The sequence below is a fragment of the Martes martes genome (assembly GCF_963455335.1).
Source record: "Martes martes genome assembly, chromosome: 18".
In the NCBI taxonomy this organism is placed as follows: domain Eukaryota; kingdom Metazoa; phylum Chordata; class Mammalia; order Carnivora; family Mustelidae; genus Martes; species Martes martes.
This window is the reverse complement of record NC_137906.1, coordinates 28,765,306-28,785,574: the sequence shown is the minus strand read 5'-3', so window position 1 is coordinate 28,785,574 and position 20,269 is coordinate 28,765,306. Positions and strand designations below refer to the sequence as shown.

Genomic DNA, 20,269 nt, shown 5'->3' with positions numbered 1-20,269 from the left:
TCTCTTCTGTGTTTGGTTTCCTTGGTGTATTCTGCTATTATTTTTGGTAGGTCCTGCCGAGTCAGTTTCTCTGGTATATTTATTCTGGGACAAAGGACAGAGTGGCTTGGATTTTACTGTCTTGGTGATAGAGTCTCCCTGACAGTCATTGTGCCCCCTGGGTTTCAGGGAAGAGAACAGGTGTGTAGGCCTCTCTAGGTCCATTCATGAGTTCTCTAGAACTTTTTGGCTTCTGGCAATGGCAGACGTCATTGTCAGATTCCGATGGAGAAACTGAGGCAAGTGGCAGTTAAGCCATAGCTCATGTTAGACCCTTGGAGCGATGAGAGCATGTGTTTCCAGTGCCAGGTGACTGCCCTACCTGCTTCACAACGGGTGTTCCCCAAGCAGTGTGGCTGCAGGCAATGGGTTCGTTGGTGCCCAACTGAGAATAAGTGGTAGACATTTAGGAAGTTGTTTGTCCTTCAGCTCTTCAGCGGGTGTCTGTTTCCCTTCAGACGAGATCCACATTCCATAACAGTGGCCAGCAAGGCCCTTCCCTTACCCCCAACCCCCTACCTCTCTCTCCACCTTGCTGCCTGGTCTCTGGCACGCCAGCCTTCTCTCCACCTCCAACTGGGCTCATTCCTTCTCTGGGCCTTTGCACATGCACTTCCCTTTGCCTGGATTGCTGCATCTTCTCCAGCAGTGCGTGTGGTTGGTTTTCTGTCATCATTCAGGCTACAGGCCGAATGCTGCCTGCTCAGGAGAGGTCCTGCCCTGAGCCCAGTCAGGCGAGATGCCCCTGCCACACTCCTGCTCTAGCCTGCTTCCCTGGCTGTTTTTGCCCACCGCTCTATTCCTGAAATCTCATTTATTTGTTGACCACATTGATTTTCTGTCTTCCTGTATTAGAATATAAGCCCTCTGAGAGCAGGAGCCACGTCAGCCACCAAGGCCCAGCCCCGGGCTTGTCCCATAGCAGGTGCTCAATAAATATTAGTTGATTGAATGAAAAAGAGCATGTTTTTGTGGGAAGTTTTTGAAGGTTTTTAATTTTCCTGTGGCACTCAACTGCTCAAATGATTAATGGGTAAAACACATGACTGGTTCAGAAACAGAAATATTATTAATCATCTTAGTGTCTTCATCTCCCCTAGTAAGTCATTGTATTGGCTTTGGTCTCTTAGGAATTTTATCAGGATGGAAATGGACCTGAGAACGTGGGGATTTATAACCTCTCCAAAGGAGTCAACCGATTCTGCCTGTCCAAGCCTGGTGAGTCTGGAAGGATTGATGGGCTCTGAGTTGGAGAATGGAAAGGCACCGAGGATTGTGATAAAGGCCTTTTTTTCCTCCCTGGGTTCTGTTTGCATCAGACTATCAATTTCGGTTGTGGTTAGTGTACCCTGGTTTTTCTGTCTCTTTCCTCTGGAGGAAGTGGTATTTCGACTCAGAATTAGAGCCAGGGTCTGGAGAGCATTCCTGGTCTCCAGGATTTGAGTTGGGTAGAGGCAGCTGGGGCCTTTCCCCTTGAAAAATACTATACCATGAGCCAGTGACCTCTCCTTAAAAGTGATCTTCTGAAGATAAAAGTTGAATCATCTCCCACCTTGCTTAAAATCCTTCAGTGGCTTCTCTCCCTTTAAAACTTTACTGAGGTGCCATTTTAGACCATAAAATTCACTCATTTACAACATACAAAAAAAAATCCGTTCAAGGATTTTAATAAACCTACCCAGTTACGTGAGCATAACCAGAATCTGGTTTATAGTATTTCATCACCTGGTGATAGTCTGCATACACGTTTACAGTGACGGTCTGCTCCAAGCCCCAGGCAGCCACTAATCTATTTTCTGTGTCTATGGATTGGCATTTTTTGGACATTTCATATACGTGAAATCCTACCACAGTGGTATTTGGTCTGCCTCCTTTCACGTAGCACATTTTTGAAGTTCCTCATAATGTTTTCAAGTTCGTGTTGGGGCAGGTATTAGTGGTCTGTTCCTTGTTGGTACTGAATTCCGTCACGTGGGTAGATTGTGTTTTGTGCGTCCACTCACCTGTTGGTGGACATTCCCAGTTTTTGGCTCCTAAGAATAATGTTACCATGAACATTTGGGTCCAAGTCTGTGTGGGCATCTGTTCTCATTTCTTTTGGTTTAGTTACCCAGGAATGGAGCCACTGGGTCATAGGGCAGATTTATGCGTCACTTTTTAAGAAACTGCCGAACAGTTTTCTGACAGGGCCATGTTTGCCCATTGATGTCCTCACCAGCAGTGTGCATGGGTTCCCGTTTTCCCGCATCCTCACAACATCCATTAGGTCTTTTTGATTTTGGCTGTCCCTGGGGGCATGAAGTGGCCATTCGTGGTGGTTTTATTTTGCAGTTTCCTGGTGAATAATTTAGTGACTTCTCTTGGTTCTTGAGGTAGAATACCCAGTCTTCCCAGCTGTGTTGCTGTCCCCAGCACGATAGCTGGCCCGGAGTGGGTGCTGGCGCTCTGTCCACATTTGTAGGATGAAAAGAACGTGGTGAACAGAGAAACCCAAATCTTTTTCCTCTTGTAATTGCACGGGGTCTTCCTTCGTGGGGTGAAAACAGCAGAGGTACTTGGAACTCATTTCAGGTTTTGGTAGGAAGCATGGCCACCAGGTGGGTTAGTGACCGTTTGGGGGAATAAATCGTGAGGTTTCGTATCTTCCTGAAACTGACTGTATTCCTCCAGCAAATGACTTAGCTGTTACCCCATCTAGGTTCATGGCACACAAGTGTCCTCTGCAATCGTTCCATGAATTTCTGGGCCTTCCTCTGTTCCATGCCATTTTAGGAATATTTCTAGGAAGGAGGTCAGGCTGAGTCTAGGAAGGTGGTCATCTTTTGGATCTCTAACAGGATCTGTTAAGTGGAAAATTCTCGGTCTCACTTGCGGTAGAAATGGTAGAAACGTATTTCCTATTCTCCATGTGCACGTCCCTATTAGCTTGGTCTGGGCAGTTGAAACTAGTGTGAGTTATTCAGTTACGGAAAATGAAATCCTGAGCTTGTGAGGGGTCAGGAAATGGACCAGGTCGTTGTGAAGAAGCAGCCGGAGGCAGCGGGAAAGGCATCTGGGATCTCATTACTGCACATCTGCTGTGTGTTGTGTGTTCGAGTGAGAGATGCTGCCTGTGGATTTTCAGTGCTGGAAGTGCCCAGGGTGATAGACACCCTCCTCTGAACGTGACTTCTGATTTCCTGGCTGCAGGTGTGTACAAGGTGACCCCTCGCTCCTGCCACCGGTTTGAGCAAGCCTTCTACACCTACGACACGTAAGCTGGGTGGTCGCTGTCCGTGGTGTGTGTGAGCCACTGGAGGAGAGTGGGCGCGCACCTCTCCTTCAGTTATTTCTGAAAACCAAAAGGAGATTTTTTTCTGTATTTTTTCTGGGAGAGGTAAAATTAGGTATTAAAAAGAATTTCCACGTAAGGATTTTAAGACACCTAGATAAATTGTTGTTGTTGTTATTTTTAGAAAGAGAGTGCGAGTGTGAGCAGAATTTGGGGAAGGGCAGAGGGAGAGACAGAGAATCCTAAGCAGACTCCATGTCCAGTGCGGAGCCTGACACTGGGCTCAATCTAATGATCCTGAGATCATGGCCTGAGCTGAAATCGAGAGTCGGGCGCTTCACCGACTAAGCCACCCAGGCACCCTGACACTTGGATAAATTATTGAGTAAATGGAGTTGAGATCTCTTTCCTTGCAATTTCTGTAAACCCAGGACAGAAGGCTGAAGTTTTCAGGTGGCGTAACTTTCTTGGTTAAATCCTCCAGCCTTCACTGATGGGAGTTTCTCAAACTCCAGCCTCCCGTTTTTACATTTCTTACAAACGCGGAGGGTTTCACTGGGAATTGGAGGTGTCAAGTTTTGGAGCAGAAAATTAGCTCATTCTATCTTTCTTTCTTTCTTTCTTTTTTAAAGATTTTATTTATTTATTTGACAGAGAGAGATCACAAGTAGGCAGAGAGGCAGGCAGAGAGAGAGGAGGGAGCAGTCTCTCTGTGGAGTAGAGAGCCCAATGTGGGGCTCGATCCCAGGACCCTGAGATCATGACCGGAGCCGAGGGCAGAGGCCCAACCCACCGAACCACCCAGGCGCCCCTAGTTTATTCTTTAAAACACTGATAGGTACGTCAGGAGTACCTCACCCTAAACTTAGAGCAATTCTTTGTAGTATATTTCAGGGTCCGAACGGTTGCCCATAAAGGGTGTGTCTCTGATCCTTTGAGAACAACTAGGTGATGTTGCTGGTGTTTTCTTCTCTCTTTGATTTATAGGTCGTCACCCAGTATCTTGACGTTGACAGCCATTCGCCACCATGTCCTTGGAACTATCACCACTGACAAAATGATGGATGTCACTGTGACGATCAAGTAAGACTCGTGCTCCGCGGTGGCCTGAGCACAGGGGGGTGGTGGACGAGGCCCGGGGACTTCTCCAGCAGACACTCTGGAAATTATTTTTGATTTCTTATCTCTAGGTTTGTATACAGACGGCCTTTCCTCTTACACGGCATAGCCGTAAATTCACCATAGCCTTGATCCTCTCCTTTTATGATTCCGGAATTAACTGTGGATTGAGGGAGAGTCTTCTGACAGCTCGTTTCTGTGCCTTAAATTTCTGTTTGAACCCTTTACACTTCCTGTCTCGGCTGAGGGGGAAAAAAATTCTCTACCTTGTTCACTGTATTTCAAGTGTTTTAGGAAATGCAGAGAAATTGCCTGTTTTTCTTGAGACCATTTCTTGAAGGCTGGGCAAGTAGAGATGGCACCTGATTTATGAAGCATCATGAGCGTGAAGGTATATGAAAGGCAGTCCTTCACCGAGGGTCAGGTTCATGCGAACGTCACCTTTAAGAGAATTTTTACAGTGTGGCGAGGTGCATCTGACACCCTAATTTTCTCAAGAAATGAAAGAATTTTGGCCACGTGACTATCTTTGTGAGAGGGAATGGAAACCTGAGTAACTTTTCCCCTCCTTACCTTAAGTGACCTTTTTAGCTGTGTCTCCATCTCTCTGTCCACTGCCTTTTCTACTCGTCCTCTTGTGCCAAAAGTGTTTGTGGAGAGTCTTTGGTGTTCAGGGCCAGCCCCTGCATATGTGGGACTTAGAAGCCACAGGGGACACAGACAGTTGTCCGGGTGTTGCACACGGAACTGTGAGGTTGCACCTGCGATGAGGGCTTTGTATTGGGCCCTGTGAGGATTGGGGGCGCCCGCAGGGGAGGCAGGCCAGTAGCCCCAGCCCGTGTTAAGGGTCTTTGCTTTGTCCCAGGGACACTAGGATGTGTTTTAAGTAGAGGGGTGGCTGTTTGCTTCAAAAAGCTCCCCCTGGCTGCTGAGTGAACAGGTAGAAGCAGCCCACGGGTGGACATCCCTTGAGGCGGGAGTCCCGGTAGGAGCCGATGGCGGTTCAGCCAGACACATGGTAGCGGGCTGGGGGGCAGTGGGCGGCCGGGAGGGCTGTTGAGCAGATGGAACTGACAGGATGTGGCAACGCACTGAGCAGTGGGGTCCAGAGGGACGAGTGTCGGGGACGGCCCTTGGCTGCTGGCTGAGGAGAGTGGATTGAAGGGGCCCCACATCGCTCAGGGGAGCCAGGTGTCTCGGAGATGGACTTGGGAGTGTTTCTTGCAGACCCAGAACTGTGCCTGGTGCTGGAACAGTGCCTTTTGCTATTCTCCTGCTTGGAAAGTAGCAATTACTGGTGGGACTAGAAATTCATGTTCTTACCAGTCATGACCCCGTCTTATCTTATTTTCAGTCTTTATTGAATCCATTTTTGTAACCTCAGAGGGTGTTTTCTTTCATTTGCTTGTGCTGGGGATTGTATGAGATGCATGTTCCGGCAGGACATGGCTGCCTGGATCCCTCCCAGGGCTCTTGTGCTCACTGTGTCCCACACTGGACTCCTGGTTGTTGCCCTCCACAGACCCAGTCTTTGTCATCTCTCAAGATGGTCCTAGACTCTTCTTTCTCCCGCGTCCCATACCCAACCAGTCCATGAGCAGATCCTTGGCCGTACATTGAAATATGCCTGCCATCTTGTCCCTTCTCAGCACTTTGGCTACATACTCTGGTGTGAGCCACTCTCTCTTGTCTGGATCATTGCTACAGCCATCTTCCCTGGCCTGTCTGCGTTCTTGCTTCATGACAGTGTGTTTTCCATGCAGAAGGCAGAGTTCATCCTTTTGAAGTAGAGATCATGTCATGCCTTTGCCTGTAGCTCCAATGGCTCTCCGTCCCACCTCAAGTGGAATCGGGTTCACACCAAGGCTTGCGAAGCCCTAGTCTGACACCTGCTCCACTGTGACCCTCTGACCCCTCTGATTCTTCCCTGGGTCCCTCTGCCCAGGCCTTCTCTGTCTTCTGGCTGTCTCCCCAAGAGAGCACCCTCCCAGGCTCCAAAGGCTTTGAACTTGCTGTTTTGTTGCCCACCGTGCTCCTTCACCAGGGAGCCCAATGAAGAACAGCACCCCCATGTTCCCAGCACTCTGTCCTTCCATGCTGCTTTGTTTTTCTCTGTTGTACTTACCTGATAACATTTTCTGTTTGCCGTCTGCCTCTTCCCACTGGAACGTGGATTCCACACAGTCAGGGAATGTCTGCTGTCCAGCTTACCGGTTCTCTAGCAGAGTGTTCTCGGTTAGGGTTGAATGAAAAAAGATGGTGGCGTGCAAAGACTTCCACATCCTACGGGAAATCTGACACTTTCTTCAAGTCAAAAGTACTTCATCCCAGCCGAGAGCTACTAGATCTGCTGCCATCACAAAGAAGTTCAGTTTTTATTTTGTAAGAAATGATTGGTATGTTTGAAACAGAACCAGAGTGTACCGCTGTGGTGGCTTTATAAGGGGGTTGGCTTTTTTTTTTTTTTTTTTTTTTTTTTTTAAAGATTTTATTTCTTTATTTGACAGACATAGATCACAAGTAGGCAGAGAGGCAGGCAGAGAGAGAGAGGGGAGGAAGCAGGCTCCCCGCTGAGCAGAGAGCCCGATGCGGGGCTCGATCCCAGGACCCTGGGATCATGACCTGAGCCGAAGGCAGAGGCTTTAACCCACTGAGCCACCCAGGCGCCCCAAGGGGGTTGGCTTTTTTACTTGTGGATGACTCCTTGTTGAAATGTGAGATTGCCACCAACTGCAGGGATAAGTGACCACCTGCTCTGGGCTGCTCCTTCCTTTCTTCCAGATCTTCCATTGACAGTGAACCCGCCTTGGTCCTGGGCCCCCTGAAGTCTGTGCAGGAGCTACGGAGGGAGCAGCAGCTGGCCGAGATTGAGAGCCGCAGGCAGGAGCGGGAGAAGAACGGCAAGGAGGATGCGGGGGAAGGGAGGACCAAGCCCCCCGTCCAGGAGATGGTAGAGGAGCTCCAGGGCCCCTTCTCCTATGACTTCTCATACTGGGCGCGGTAAGCTCACTCTCTCTCCGCTGTCCTCCGTTCTGAATGCCTTCCTAACGGAGGGCAGCACCAGCCGCATGGAAGTATTTTCATTGTTGTAGGTCTGGAGAGAAAATCACTGTCACACCGTCGTCTAAAGAGCTGCTCTTCTACCCGCCTTCCATGGAAGCCACTGTCAGCGGAGGTAAATGTCAACTTGGGGAGCCAAGTTACTGCAGCCGTTCCTTTACCTGCATTTAAAAACATGTTCTGTGTCATTGTTCTCATGAGACCGTCTCTGTACAGCTTCTGAAATCCCCTTTGGCACAGAGCTGTGACTGCTTGGCAAGTTAGTGAGTGAATGAAAGGTCTTAGTCAATGAAAGTGACTCTGGTTGTTAGAACTTGGGCCATCTTTCTGGAGAAGGACTACCAGCTGTTTTCCCTGCATTTTTAGTTTGCCACCAAAAGGCAGGTGAAAAGCAAAGCTGTCACTTATTAAAATGTGAGCATTAGCCATCAGATGTCTGAACTCTTCGTGGTGTTTATACTCGTTGGTAGGGGTGAGGGAGGGTTTTCTTCAGACCAGACAATTAGAATTATGGCTGGTGGAATATTTGTATTTTGGCTTCCGATCATTTACTCTTTTTTTTTTTTTAAAGATTTTATTTATTTGACACAGAGAGAGAGAGATCATAAGTAGGCAGAGAGGCAGGCAGAGGGGGAGAGGGAAGCAGGCTCCTTGCTAAGCAGGGAGCCCGATGTGGGGCTCAATCCCAGGACCCTGAGATCATGACTTGAGCTGAAGGCAGAGGCTTAACCCACTGAGCCACCTAGGAGCCCTCTGATCGTTTCCTCTAACGTTATGGGTTCATTAGGTCCTGGGCGTTGACGTGATCTGTGTTTGGAAGGAGGGTGTACTGAATAGTGTGGCTTCCCTGCGGGCAGCCCTTTTGGGGTGAGCTCCTTCCTCAGGTCCAGCTGCATAGCCTCTTACCTGCCAGAAAGTCCTTGTGACAATGGAGAGAGGGGTAGTAAGAACCCAGTCTTTGTTAGATTTATCTGTTGACATTCCCAGCCATTGAGCAAGGCCTTTCAAGGATAGAGGCATGGGTTCCCCGATTCTTGTGGTTTCTGTTAAATGTTAAACAACCTTATTTGGAACTAGCTTCAGATACCTCCATTTCAGGCCCCTCTTTAAGTGGGAAGCCCCCAGCCAGAATGCCCCCTCCCATGACAGCTAGGTCCCATTCTTCTGTTTCTTCCCTGTTTAGAAAGCTGCCCAGGAAAGCTGATTGAGATCCATGGGAAAGCCGGCTTATTTCTGGAAGGCCAGATCCATCCAGAGTTGGAGGGAGTCGAGATCGTCATCAGTGAAAAGGGGGCGAGCTCACCCCTGATCACAGTCTTCACTGATGACAGAGGCGCCTATAGGTAAGGCCTGCTGAAGAAGTACTTGCTTAGGACCTGGTGGAGCGCCCAGGCTTCTTTGGGGCCGGTGAGGCCTCCCGCAGGTGTGATGCACAGCCACCCAGCATCTCCTTGCTTTTGTCCAGTGTGGGGCCCCTGCACAGCGACCTGGAGTACACTGTGTCCTCGCAGAAGGAAGGCTATGTTTTGACTGCGGTGGAAGGAACCATAGGAGACTTTAAGGCATATGCTTTGGCCGGCGTCAGCTTTGAGGTAACACGTTTTAAAAAGTGGTTTTATTGAGGTATAATAATTGACATACAGTAAACTGCACATAAAGCCTAGAATTTGATTATTTTAGCATATGAGTACACCCTTGAAAACAGTGACAGTCTACCACCCCACTGAGTTTCCTTGTACCCGCCCCCCACCCCTCCTGCTGATCTGGTCTGCTCTCTGTCACTGTGGGTTAGTTTGCGTTTCCTAGAGTTTACACAGATGGAATCATACAGAATGTTCCCTTTTCAGGGGCTTCCTTCCACCCGGTGTAATTTGGAGACCTGTTGACTTTAGCTTGTTTGTGTACCTTTCGGCAAGTGTTTCAAGCTCTCACCCTTAACTGTGCTGTGTGTAAAAGGATAGAATGTTCCTTGAGTGGTATTTGATGTCATTCTCTCTTCCCTCCATTATTCTTGGGAAGAAACATGCCGTGTGGAGTCCAGAGTCCAGTCTCGAGGTCCTTGAGTGTGGTTCTTTTCAGCATAGAGGTTCAAGGAAAAGCAGCACAGATGACCTCTCTTACAAATTTCAAATTCTCTTGTGCAGGATGCATTTTAAAGTAAATCAAAAGACATTCCAACGGGGAAGAATCGTTAAGCCATAAGAAATACCCTGGATTATCAGGAACTGCTAAAATCCGTAAGAAAATGGCAAACCCCATAGGAAAAAGAACAGCAAAGTATAGGAAAAAGCAGTTTGCAGAAGTCGTCCAAGTGACTAGCAAACATAGGAGCAGCACCCAACTTCACCAAATGCAAAGGAAGTTAGGGGAGAATCACTGGGTTTTAGGTTAGATTCGCAGTGGTTAAGACAATGGCCATTTTCCGGAGCGCGTGTAGGGCCCTGCGCGTGGATGATTCATGGAACTGGAGGTGGCTCCAGTCACTTCGGTGTGCAATGTGGTGGCGTCATTTTGAATTCAGAGGGCACGATGTTCCAGCCATTCCCCTAGGAATAGAGGAAACCATAAGTGCACAAAGATATACCTGTTTCAGGACGCTTTGATGGTCCCTCCTTTTCTGTTGCAAAAGTAGGTGGCCGGTCTGCGTGCTGTGGACGGCTGCCCCCTGCTTTAGGGTGCTGTGCGTGAGGACACTACAGCAGGCGTGTGTGGCCTGGCAGTGCGGGAAGTAGGAACCAGTGGTCGGGGATGAGGGGCAGTGGGGTGCAGGGCTGTGTGGCGGGATCCCGTGCTCGATCCGCCTGCCCTCCCCTCCTCTCCCCTGCCGTGAACTTGCCTGTCAGTTAACACTAGCCTGTGGTGTTTATGCGCTCGTGTGGGCACAGGGGCAATTCTGGAAGGCTGCATGCCAGACTCTTAACAGGAGTTACCCCTGGGGTCGAAGAGTAGACGTTCTGTCCCCCGGCAGATCACGATAAAAGAAACACAACCCAGAAGAGTTGCCTCTTGACTTTTGAAACGTTGTCTTCCGTGGGGAACGGGAGTCCACGCTGCTCTTGTTTTCCCTTCTCGCCCCCAGATAAAGGCCGAAGATGACCAGCCCCTCCCCGGGGTCCTCTTGTCCCTCAGCGGTGGCGTGTTCCGTTCCAACCTCTTGACTCAGGACAATGGCATTCTGACGTTCTCCAACCTGGTAAGGTGACCTGTGGTTTAGCCAGTCATCCCCCCTCCCCAAGAGCGCGGGGCACGGCGTGCGTGACTTCTGTGGCGCTTGACAATGTGAGAACAGAGCCCCGGCGTGGAGCGTTTTACGTTTCTTAGGGGACCAGCCGTAATTAGAGTATTGCTCTTACTAGAACTTAATGTTGCTGATTCATGTTCCCCTCCGCCGACGCGTCTTGTCTTCTGGCCGCCGGCTTGTCACGACAACAGTGTAATTAATTACCGTGGCCGCAGCGGCTCCTGTCCTCGGCATCCCTCTGCTAGACCACGGCGTCACGTTGTTGACAATGCCGAGGCTCATTTGGGGGTTAGCTTGTGTTTCTTCTGCAAACTGTGGTCCGCATGGTGGGAGGATAGCACTGTCTCCCTTGAGATGGTGTCCAGGGCCCTGGCCGGTGGAGCCTCAGGAAGTATATGTTCAGAGGCCGTTCTGTGAGTTGTGGGAATAAAGTGATTGCTGCAGGGATGTTTCCCGCAGGCAGTGAGGCAGCTTCGAATCTTCCCTCCGGGGCTTCCTTGCTGGGTCATCGCAAGGAAGCTGATTGACCTCTCTGAGCCTCAGTTTCTTGATAAAATTCAGGTTGGTTCTACCTCACAGAGGTACCATGGGCACCTAATGCTGCCTGCTGTTAGAGTGGTCATTGCTGTCACTGTAACCCATTTACACGGGAGCTGGAGTCACTGTTTCTGTCTGTGCGGGAAGCCCCAGAGCTCTGGTGGCCACATCCCTGTCCCTGAAGCCTTTAGTCGCCCCGGTTCAGCCACACCTAGAGGTGGCAGCAGTGACCCAGTTTGGGCTTTCTCTCGGCAGAGCCCTGGCCAGTACTACTTCAAACCCATGATGAAGGAATTCCGGTTTGAGCCGTCCTCGCAGATGATCGAGGTGCAGGAGGGACAGAACTTGAAGATCACCGTCACCGGCTACCGAACGGCCTACAGGTGCGCGGCCCACCTGCTCCCCACTCGTCTGGGCCTGGGCTGGGGAGTCCCGCTCAGGCCTCTGCTTCCTGGGATCCCCACCTCCCCCTGTTCGGGAGCCACAGGAGATACGAGAGCAAGTCCAGAGAGTGTTAACTGCTGCCTTTTTTTTCCGAATTCCTCAAATTAGTGATTCCGTCACAAAGTTCTTATTCTGAAATTGGTCTGAGCAAGCCCATTTAGTTGCTCAAATGTTTGATTTTTACAAGAGCTTGAAACTCAAATTAAATTTTAAGAAGGAGGAAATGATCTCACTTGAGTAAGACCTCAAAATGTTGAAGAGAGGAAGAAGGGTTACGTTTTCCTCCATTCCTTGTCTCCCGGCCACTCACGTTTTCCAGTGTTTCAGAGACTGGCGGAGACGGTTCGCACAAATGCTGGTAGGCGTAGACGATACACTGTGTGTCAGCTGTGTTAGCCCTGTGGAGCTGTAAGTATAGACATGCATACACACACCACACGTGTGTATTTGTAAAGGTACATGGAAGCACTTGAGGTAAAGATCGATTAATCAGAAAATTGAGAAAAAACGGGCCGTTTTCACATGAATATGTGGAACGAGAGAGAAACTGATTCCGTTTCATCGGATGCTTCTTTCTTTAAAATATAGTTTAATGAAATGGAATAAATTAAGGGTTAGCCCTTTTTATCTATTTTATTATTTATTTATTTATTTTTTAAGATTTTATTTATTTGACAGAGATCACAAGTAGGCAGAGAAGCAGGCAGAGAGAGAAGGGGGAAGCAGGCTCCCTGCTGAGCAGAGAGCCCGATGCGGGGCTCGATCCTAGAACCCTGAGATCATGACCTGAGCTGAAGGCAGATGCTTAACCCACTGAGCCACCCAGGCGCCCCAAGGCTTAGCCCTTTTTAATTGTAATTTTCTGGCGCATCCCTTCAAATGTGTAAAGAAGAGCAATTGATGACCGTCTTCCGGCTGGCTCAAGCCTCCGGGCAGGAAGGCTGATCCAGGAGTGACCCAGCCTGGACTGAATTGCCTGGGTCATCGGTGACAGTTCTCTCTGGGCTGTTCGGCGCACCATAAATTGCTGGTAAATGTGGGACGCTTGACTGCAGATCCTTCGTGTGCTTCAGAAAACCATGGGACTTAGCATGTTCTGTGTCTTCTCTTGTCACTCTAGTTGCTACGGGACCGTTTCTTCTCTAAATGGAGAACCGGAGCAGGGTGTAGCCGTGGAGGCAGTGGGACAGAATGACTGTAGTATTTACGGAGAAGACACCGTGACAGATGAGGATGGGAAGTTCAGGTTACGTGGATTGCTGGTGAGACTTCAGACGTTCTTTGTTAGTGGGTCTTTTTACACTGTGTGCAGAGGAGTCTTGTGGTGCCCCCAAGACTGGTATGAATGGGCTGGGCAAGGGGCTTAGGGCTGGGGAGTTAGGCCTCTAGAATCCTCCTAATCCCTGTCTTACCTGGCACAGTTTACCTATCATCGAGCTCACACATTGGGTTGGTGTTTTGTGGCCAAATACAGTTGGAAAACGGTGGGTCTGCTGGGGCTTTTGTCAGGTATTGGGTGGTTGTGGCCTAGGCCAGGGCTCCCAGACCAAACGTCTATGGGGCTAGAAGAGGCGTGTGAATGGCCAGAGGATGCTGGGTGTGCACTAGGGAGTGGTGAGGACTGTGGTGAAGCCCAGAGGGCAGGGCCCACAGAAAGGGGGCAGCTACCATTGTGCTCCTTATAGCCACTTGGGAAGACAGGCTTGGCGCTGCCAGATCGTTGGAACTATCAAAAGACAAGTCAGAAGTTCAGATTTCCATGTGAAAGCTCCTGACTTTAGGTGTCAACAAGTAATTAAAAAGAAAAAAACCCACAAACGCACAACTTCTTTGTGTGGGCCAACCAACCAGCTCATTTGTCCTTTTGGCGGCTCAGTTGCTATGTTCGGTTCAGGGTTTCTGGTGCTTCCTCAGTTTGTACTCACGTGTTCACGCGTTTGCTCATTCGGCAGACGTTACCCATATCCTGGGTGGTCGCTGCCAGAGTGTGGGTTGGACCGCACCCACTGCACTGGGCCCCTTCCCCAGGTTTTCAGACTCACACACAGGATACTCCTAGCTGCCCGCGTGGACAGGCACACACAGCTCCGCAGCAGGCTCCTGTTTGCCCAGATCATGTGAGCTGAAATGTCAGCCAGGTTCCTGGTTTATTTAGATATTTAGTTGGGACAGGCTGTTCTTGCCCCCAAACAAAAAGCATCCCAGGGTCACATACTGGGGTACCTGGGAGGCAGGTCAGAAGGTTGCCTGGTGAGATTGGGGTGTTCAAGCTGAAGGAGGAGGACGGACTTGGCGGTGTCTTCCTGGCTGTGCCAAGGACTAGAATTCTGATGGTCCGGCTGGATGCACACGAACTGGGTGGGCTCTGTCCACCACTCCATCCCATGTTCTCATGGCATGTTCTCAGCAGAGCCCTCAAGATGACAGCTATCTTGCCAGGCTTCGAGTCTGCACAAGTCTTACTGCAATGCTCCTTTCTCGCTGTCCCCTGCTCTGTGTATGGGGGGAGCCCTGCCCCCGAGGAACACGTGGCCTCCAGGCCCCTGCCTTCCTGTGCATTGGTTTCGAGAACAGACAGGCGGTTTCTGTGGCCTCGGGCCACTGTAGCCAGGGTGGGGGAGAGGCGTCCGCTGGTGGCAGCCAGGTGCTCGGCCTCACAAGGCCAGTGCAGGCCCAGCCTTTGCAATTCTGTCATTTGCTGGTTGCACGGATGCCCTTCTGCTCTCAGCTGCCTAGGTGTGAACCCCGCCTTCGTCATCGCTTAGCTGTTTATGTTCAGGAAAGGGGTTTCCCCATCATCTGTAAGACGAGGATGAGAGGTCCACCTGAGAGCTCGGCTGTGGGTACTAAGTAAGTCGGTGTGTGTGGCACATGTGGCAGTCAGGCACTGGGACTCAGTGAGTAGTTGACAGTGTCGACACACGCAGCTTTCCCCCGAGAGGGCCCTCATCCACATTGCCAGCTCAGGTCTTGGTTTGTAGCTTTGTGGGCCAGCAGCTTGAGAAGGGGTCTGGTGGGTTCCTGTGTAGGTGGGGTTTAGGCGAGCTTCCCTTCCCCTGGGTGGACTCTGTGTTCTTGGCCTACGTCACTCTCACAGTTGTGGGAACTCAAAATCTACATCCCCTTCTTAGTTCTTCCCGCGTCTTGCTGGCCCAGACGTGCTTTTCTAAACTCACCAGCTTAACACGTTTTATGTAATTAAACCGTAGAGAGCTAGTTTCCTTCTCCAGTGTGGTAGATTTCTGTTTTAATTGATGCTCTAAAGACACCCTCCTCCTCCTCCTCCTTTTAAAACGTGGTAATTTATTAGCGTTCTTGGTAGTTTTGGGAATCACCCTGGGGGCCGCCCACGTGCCAAGCCACAATTCTGGGGGGACATCCTGGGCCATTCCTCAGCCAGTATTTGGGATTCAAGTTTGCCAGTCTCCCAGAGGACACCAGACTGGAGAGCCCTTGTTGGAGCTTTCCCGGCCCCAGTCGGGACTTGTTCATTCATTTCACCTTGGGCGAGAAGCTGTGACACTAGATTCCACTGCCAAAGGGTGAGGGCAAATCCCCAAGTCCATCAGCCTGGGCCCCGAGTGAGGAGGGGGCCGGTTGGGGTGGATCAGCTGGCCGGACAGGCTCCCGGTGACCTAGGCGCGGGAGGGACTAGGCAGTCCCGTCCCCTTTTCTGCCCAGGTGACTCCTCACAACCCTTCTTCTCTAGGGCACAAATGGCTCTTTTGAGCTGAGCCCAGTACTGCCAGCCCTCACTGAGCTGTAAAGTCGATGAATATGTCTACCAGCAATCACAAATTTGTTCTCGGTTTAAAAAAAAAAAAGTAATGGCTTTATTGTCTTTGTAAAGGTGCCATGTGCTCATTATAAAATAGCTCAAGGAACGTATCCAGACAGTCAGAATGTTAAAAGAGAAAAAACACACCCTATAGCTATCAAAGCACACAGTATTTTAGGAGACCAGAACCCTTTTATCCATGCTAGTTTAAAAATCAATGATTACATCTTAGGGTTGTCCCTCGTTAGCTGCATATAGACGCCTCTGAACTCAGCCCAATGCTTTAGATCCTAACCTGTGAGCGGCTCAGTTGTGCCATTGATTGGGAATTGGTTCCTTGGAAAGCTTCTTAGAGTGATGATTTCTTTGGTAAACTTTGTGTCCGCATGTAAAATTGAGCAAAAGAATAAAAAATTTGAGAACTGATTTTTCTAAGAAGGAAATTCTCAGATCTCACTCGGCATAAGTCATGTCCATGGCAAGCATTCGGGAGTGTCATGGCTGATGTCACTCTGCACTTAAATGCAGGCAGGGGTGGGGGGGGCGTGGGGGGTTGTGTGGAGTGGGGGTGGGGTTGGACGGCCAGGGAGACCGATTTTTATCAGAATAAGTATATTGTGCTTAGCAGCTTTGAAGTAGGAAGCCACATCTAATTTTTCTTGGGGCTTGAAGGAACTGCAGACCTCCAGATACATGTTCCTTCCTCAGGGTGTTTCTATTTTTATTTTATTTTATTTTATTTTATTTTGATAGACAGAGATCACAAGTAGGCAGAGAGAGAGGGGGAACCAGGCTCCCTGCAGAGCAGAGAGCCCGATGCGGGGCTCCATCCCAGGACCCTGGGATCATGACCTGAGCCGAAGGCAGAGGCTTTAACCCACTGAGCCACCCAGGCGCCCCCTCAGGGTGTTTCTAAAAGGGACTCTTAAGAAGGTTAACAGGCCGCAGACAGGGACCGGAGGTGGGGTAGGGATGGCGGCATGGTTATGTTGTGGGCCTGCTGTTGGAGCAGGCTTGGGTGAGGTTCGGGCGGTAAGCCCCTCTAGACACCTGACCCCTGGCTTTGCTTGCAGCCGGGATGTGTGTACCACGTGCAGCTCAAGGCAGAAGGCAACGACCACATCGAGCGGGCCCTCCCCCACCACCGGGTCATCACGGTAAGGCACGAAACTCTGCGGCGGATGGCGGGTGGTATGTGTGCTTCTTCCCTGATCAGAAACACTTTAGGGCTCCCCTGGGTGGCTGCCTTTCCTCTGCTGCGGGGGGAGCTCTGGGGCCTAATTAAGGGTCCTCTTAGAATGGTGTCGTCTTCACAAGCAGCGTCTCCTGCGGGGTTTTAATGAGCAGCGTCGCTGTCCTGAATCCAGAGGAGAAGTCTGAGTTGTTGTCTCCTCACTCTCCCCCCGACCCTGGCAAACTCTGATCATTATTCTCCAAGTTGAGGACCTCAAGGTCGAAGTGGCATTTGAGATCAAGGGAGGGTAATAAAGACAACATGGGCTTCATTGGTGGCAGGGCCCCTGATTTTCTTATATCCAGATGACCCTGTTTTTAGGTGGGCGCAATCTCTTGCTATTCTGGGTCACGACTTAGCTTATTGGTCCCTAAAGAGGCAGCTCTCCCTCCAGGTCCCAGGAAGGAGCCCGGGAATCATTTGAAGTGAAGCTTTTCTCCCATGGAGTGACTCTCATTTGCTCGACTGGAGGGTTTGGGTGGGATGGCGGGGGGGTGGGACATGCTGCCTCTTAGTGGCTTGGTTAGATGGCATTAGGCGTGAAGGTTATGAGGCGTCAGGAGAGGGGTGCGCTGTTTAGGACCATCTGGCTAAGAAGTGGATTTTCTTGATGTCTTTATGGCATCTGGCATTTTAAATGGCTGTCACGCATTTCCCTGCCACGGTGGCTAAGTCCAGGGTCACGGAAAGTCATGAGGACCGCGGCCTGGCAGATACGGAGAAAGGGACCAACGGGAGGGGGCACACACCCACCCGTGGGGCAGTTGTGCCTCAGCCCCTGCTTATGGCCGCCAGGCAAACACATCTGTCTCAGGTTCCAAGAGAGGCTGGAAAACCTGGCTTTTTGTGTGTATGCAATTTCTCTTTAAATTGTTGGCAAATAATGGAAACTTAGAAAAAAAAGTTCTGTGCTATTCCAACAGAACGTGTCGTGGGCTAGCTGTAGCCCCATCTCCTGCCAGTTTGTGCCCCTGGACTTGGACCTGGACAACTGAATAGTGAAGTTTGCTATGAAACAGCACCTGGGATGTCACCCGCTAGAGTAGAAGTTCCCCTCCCGGCTTCCTCGCCACCAACACTGTTCCTGATCTCTTTCTAGGTTGGCAATAATGACATCGATGATGTGAGCATTATAGTTTTCCGGCAGATCAATCAATTTGACTTAAGTGGAAATGTGATCACTTCTTCCGAGTATCTCCCTACATTATGGGTAAGGCCAGCTTTTTAATGGTGAAACTTCTGTGTTCTTTTCGGCTCTGAGAAGAGCAGGAGCAGGATATGTAGACCTGCCCAGCACACACTAGCCCGCTGCCGCGAGAGGTGATGAGGGCTGAGGTTGAGATCCCGGCGTGCGTCTGGGAGAGTGCTTGCTGATGGCCCGGGGAGAAAGGCTTCGTACTTAGAGATAACTGTTTGTTTAGCCATAGAACAAGTGTTTGGAAGCATTGTGGTAGCAGCCTAATGAATGCTCCATACAACCTTGAGTCTAAAGCGGAGAGGTAATTTTAAGGCAGAGAGCCTTGTAACTTTTAAAATTCTGTCCCCGGGGCGCCTGGGTGGCTCAGTGGGTTAAAGCCTCTGCTTTCAGCTCAGGTCATGAGCCCAGGGTCCTGGGATCGAGCCCCACATCGGGCTCTCTGCTCAGTGGGGAGCCTGCTTCCCTTCCTCTCTCTCCGCCTGCGTCTCTGCCTGCTTCTGATCTCTGCCTGTCAAATAAACAAATAAAATCTTTAAAAAAAAAAAAAATTCTGTCCCGGGTGGAGGTAGTGGAGGGCGGGGGACTAGTGTCGGGCAGTCAGAGCTGCGTCCTGCTGACCCCGCCGCCACGGGCAGTCACTCCGTTCTTGTGGACCGTGGTTCCTCCGCTATGAAACGCAAGAGCTGAGATTCAGCGCCCTCTCGAGATCTCTTCAGCTGACCAAATCTTGTGTGCCGTTAAGGAAATGTTTATACCCTGCTCTAGGATCCCTTCAGAAATGTCCGTGAATTGCCACAGGAGTGTGTTTTTCAGAGATGCTTGTAATTTTATACACAATGGCGCATTTGGCTTGGCTGAGAATGTGCACTGAGGTTTTAACTCCCCTCAGAACTTGCTCTTCCTTCCAGCTTTACAAGCATGTTGCCTGTGGGGACCAGACGGGCAGGGCCAGAGCAAAGCGGGCTGGGTGGGCTGTGGGGCGAACTGCAGCAGACAGGAGGGGATAGCACGTCTCCGTGTGATTGTTGTCCTGTTGGAGTCCTGGCTCACGGTTGGGGTCACCTCCCAATTTCCCAGAGAAGCTGGAAATTAGAGTTACCTGAAATCATCTGATTTTTTAAACATGGCCAGTGAACTCGCATTTGCTCAGAACACCATCTAGGGCCCAAGAATACATACCTGGTCTTGGATGTGACCGCCTGGTCTCCAGTCTGTGACTTTTATTTTAGGAAAACGCCTCGTGACTTGTGTGTTCTGTATACGGGTGTCCGCTTGGGCCCCGGGGGGGCGCCTCTGGCTTCCTCCTGTGGCAGGTGCAGGGCGGAGCCCCCAGAGCCCTCAGCGTCAGCCAGGACTGTCCCTCCTTTGCCTGTCCCATTGCTCACAGTAGTGACAATGAGGACAGGCCAGAGAGAAAGGCTAGAAACATAGGACTGAACTCCTGGGCGCAGCCTGGACAAGCCGATGCGAAAGGAATGTTTTGAGCTTAAGGAGTACTGGTGGAGTTGAGGGTACAGCATGTGGAGAGGCCGTGCTGGGTGAGCCTGACCTTCAGTGATGTGGCTTGAGCCCCAGGTGCCACCACGTACAAATTGTGGAACTTTAGGGGGTACGGTCTCGGGGCCTCCCTATGGGTAACAATGATGCCCTTCGGAGCCAGCGTTAGTGACGGCGTGTGTGCAAAGTGCCTCTTGCTTCCCCAGCATTCATAGCTGTTGTAGAAACTACTCCTTTCACTCTTATCGTTATACTGTTACCATCTTAAACATTAACCTAAGTTGCCACAATCGATTTTAAAATCTTAACATTTCTATGCAGGTCATGGAACTGGGAGTCTCAGGTGATGGAGGGATGCATTATGTATTCTGGCCGGGGGTGGGCGGTTTCTCTCTCAGATATCTGCATTCCCAAAGATCCTTCTCTCCCCGGAGAGCTAGGCCATCCCGAGGAAGAAATGAAGTGTTTGAAATGAAATGTTGATTGTGTTTTAATTTCGAAAGCACGCCCTGCTTTGTTTTCTGCTCTCCAGGTAAAGCTTTACAAAAGTGAAAACCTGGACAACCCAATCCAGACGGTTTCCCTGGGCCAGTCCCTCTTCTTCCACTTCCCACCCCTGCTCAGAGACGGCCAGGTAACTAACACCGGTGGCTGCATTCCAGCCCGTGTCTTCGTCTAACTCCACTTCTGCGTTTAAGGAAGGAGTTTTCTCCTTCCTAATACCTCTTTGCAGAAAAGGTTGACATGCTCTCTGAATCAGAGGAGGTTGGGTTCTATAGAGTTTGTTTTCTTAATTGGCTCTTTATCTGTTTACAAAAATCATATACATCCATGAGATGTATATACATATA

At 50.2% G+C, this 20,269-nt stretch overlaps 1 protein-coding gene across 1 annotated transcript in view; it reads left to right on the top strand.

Annotated features, from left to right (window-relative positions):
* LOC308359463 (BOS complex subunit NOMO1) overlaps positions 1-20,269 on the top strand; it is a 56,462-nt gene that overhangs the window by 26,376 nt on the left and 9,817 nt on the right. The window contains exons 16-28 of the mRNA XM_080830520.1: positions 1,170-1,257; positions 3,229-3,292; positions 4,298-4,393; positions 7,211-7,429; positions 7,522-7,604; positions 8,673-8,832; positions 8,955-9,081; positions 10,569-10,682; positions 11,523-11,650; positions 12,832-12,973; positions 16,563-16,646; positions 17,823-17,933; positions 19,951-20,052. Of these exons, the coding sequence (XP_080686646.1) occupies positions 1,170-1,257; positions 3,229-3,292; positions 4,298-4,393; positions 7,211-7,429; positions 7,522-7,604; positions 8,673-8,832; positions 8,955-9,081; positions 10,569-10,682; positions 11,523-11,650; positions 12,832-12,973; positions 16,563-16,646; positions 17,823-17,933; positions 19,951-20,052 (1,518 nt within the window). The remainder of the gene's footprint in view (positions 1-1,169; positions 1,258-3,228; positions 3,293-4,297; positions 4,394-7,210; positions 7,430-7,521; positions 7,605-8,672; positions 8,833-8,954; positions 9,082-10,568; positions 10,683-11,522; positions 11,651-12,831; positions 12,974-16,562; positions 16,647-17,822; positions 17,934-19,950; positions 20,053-20,269) is intronic.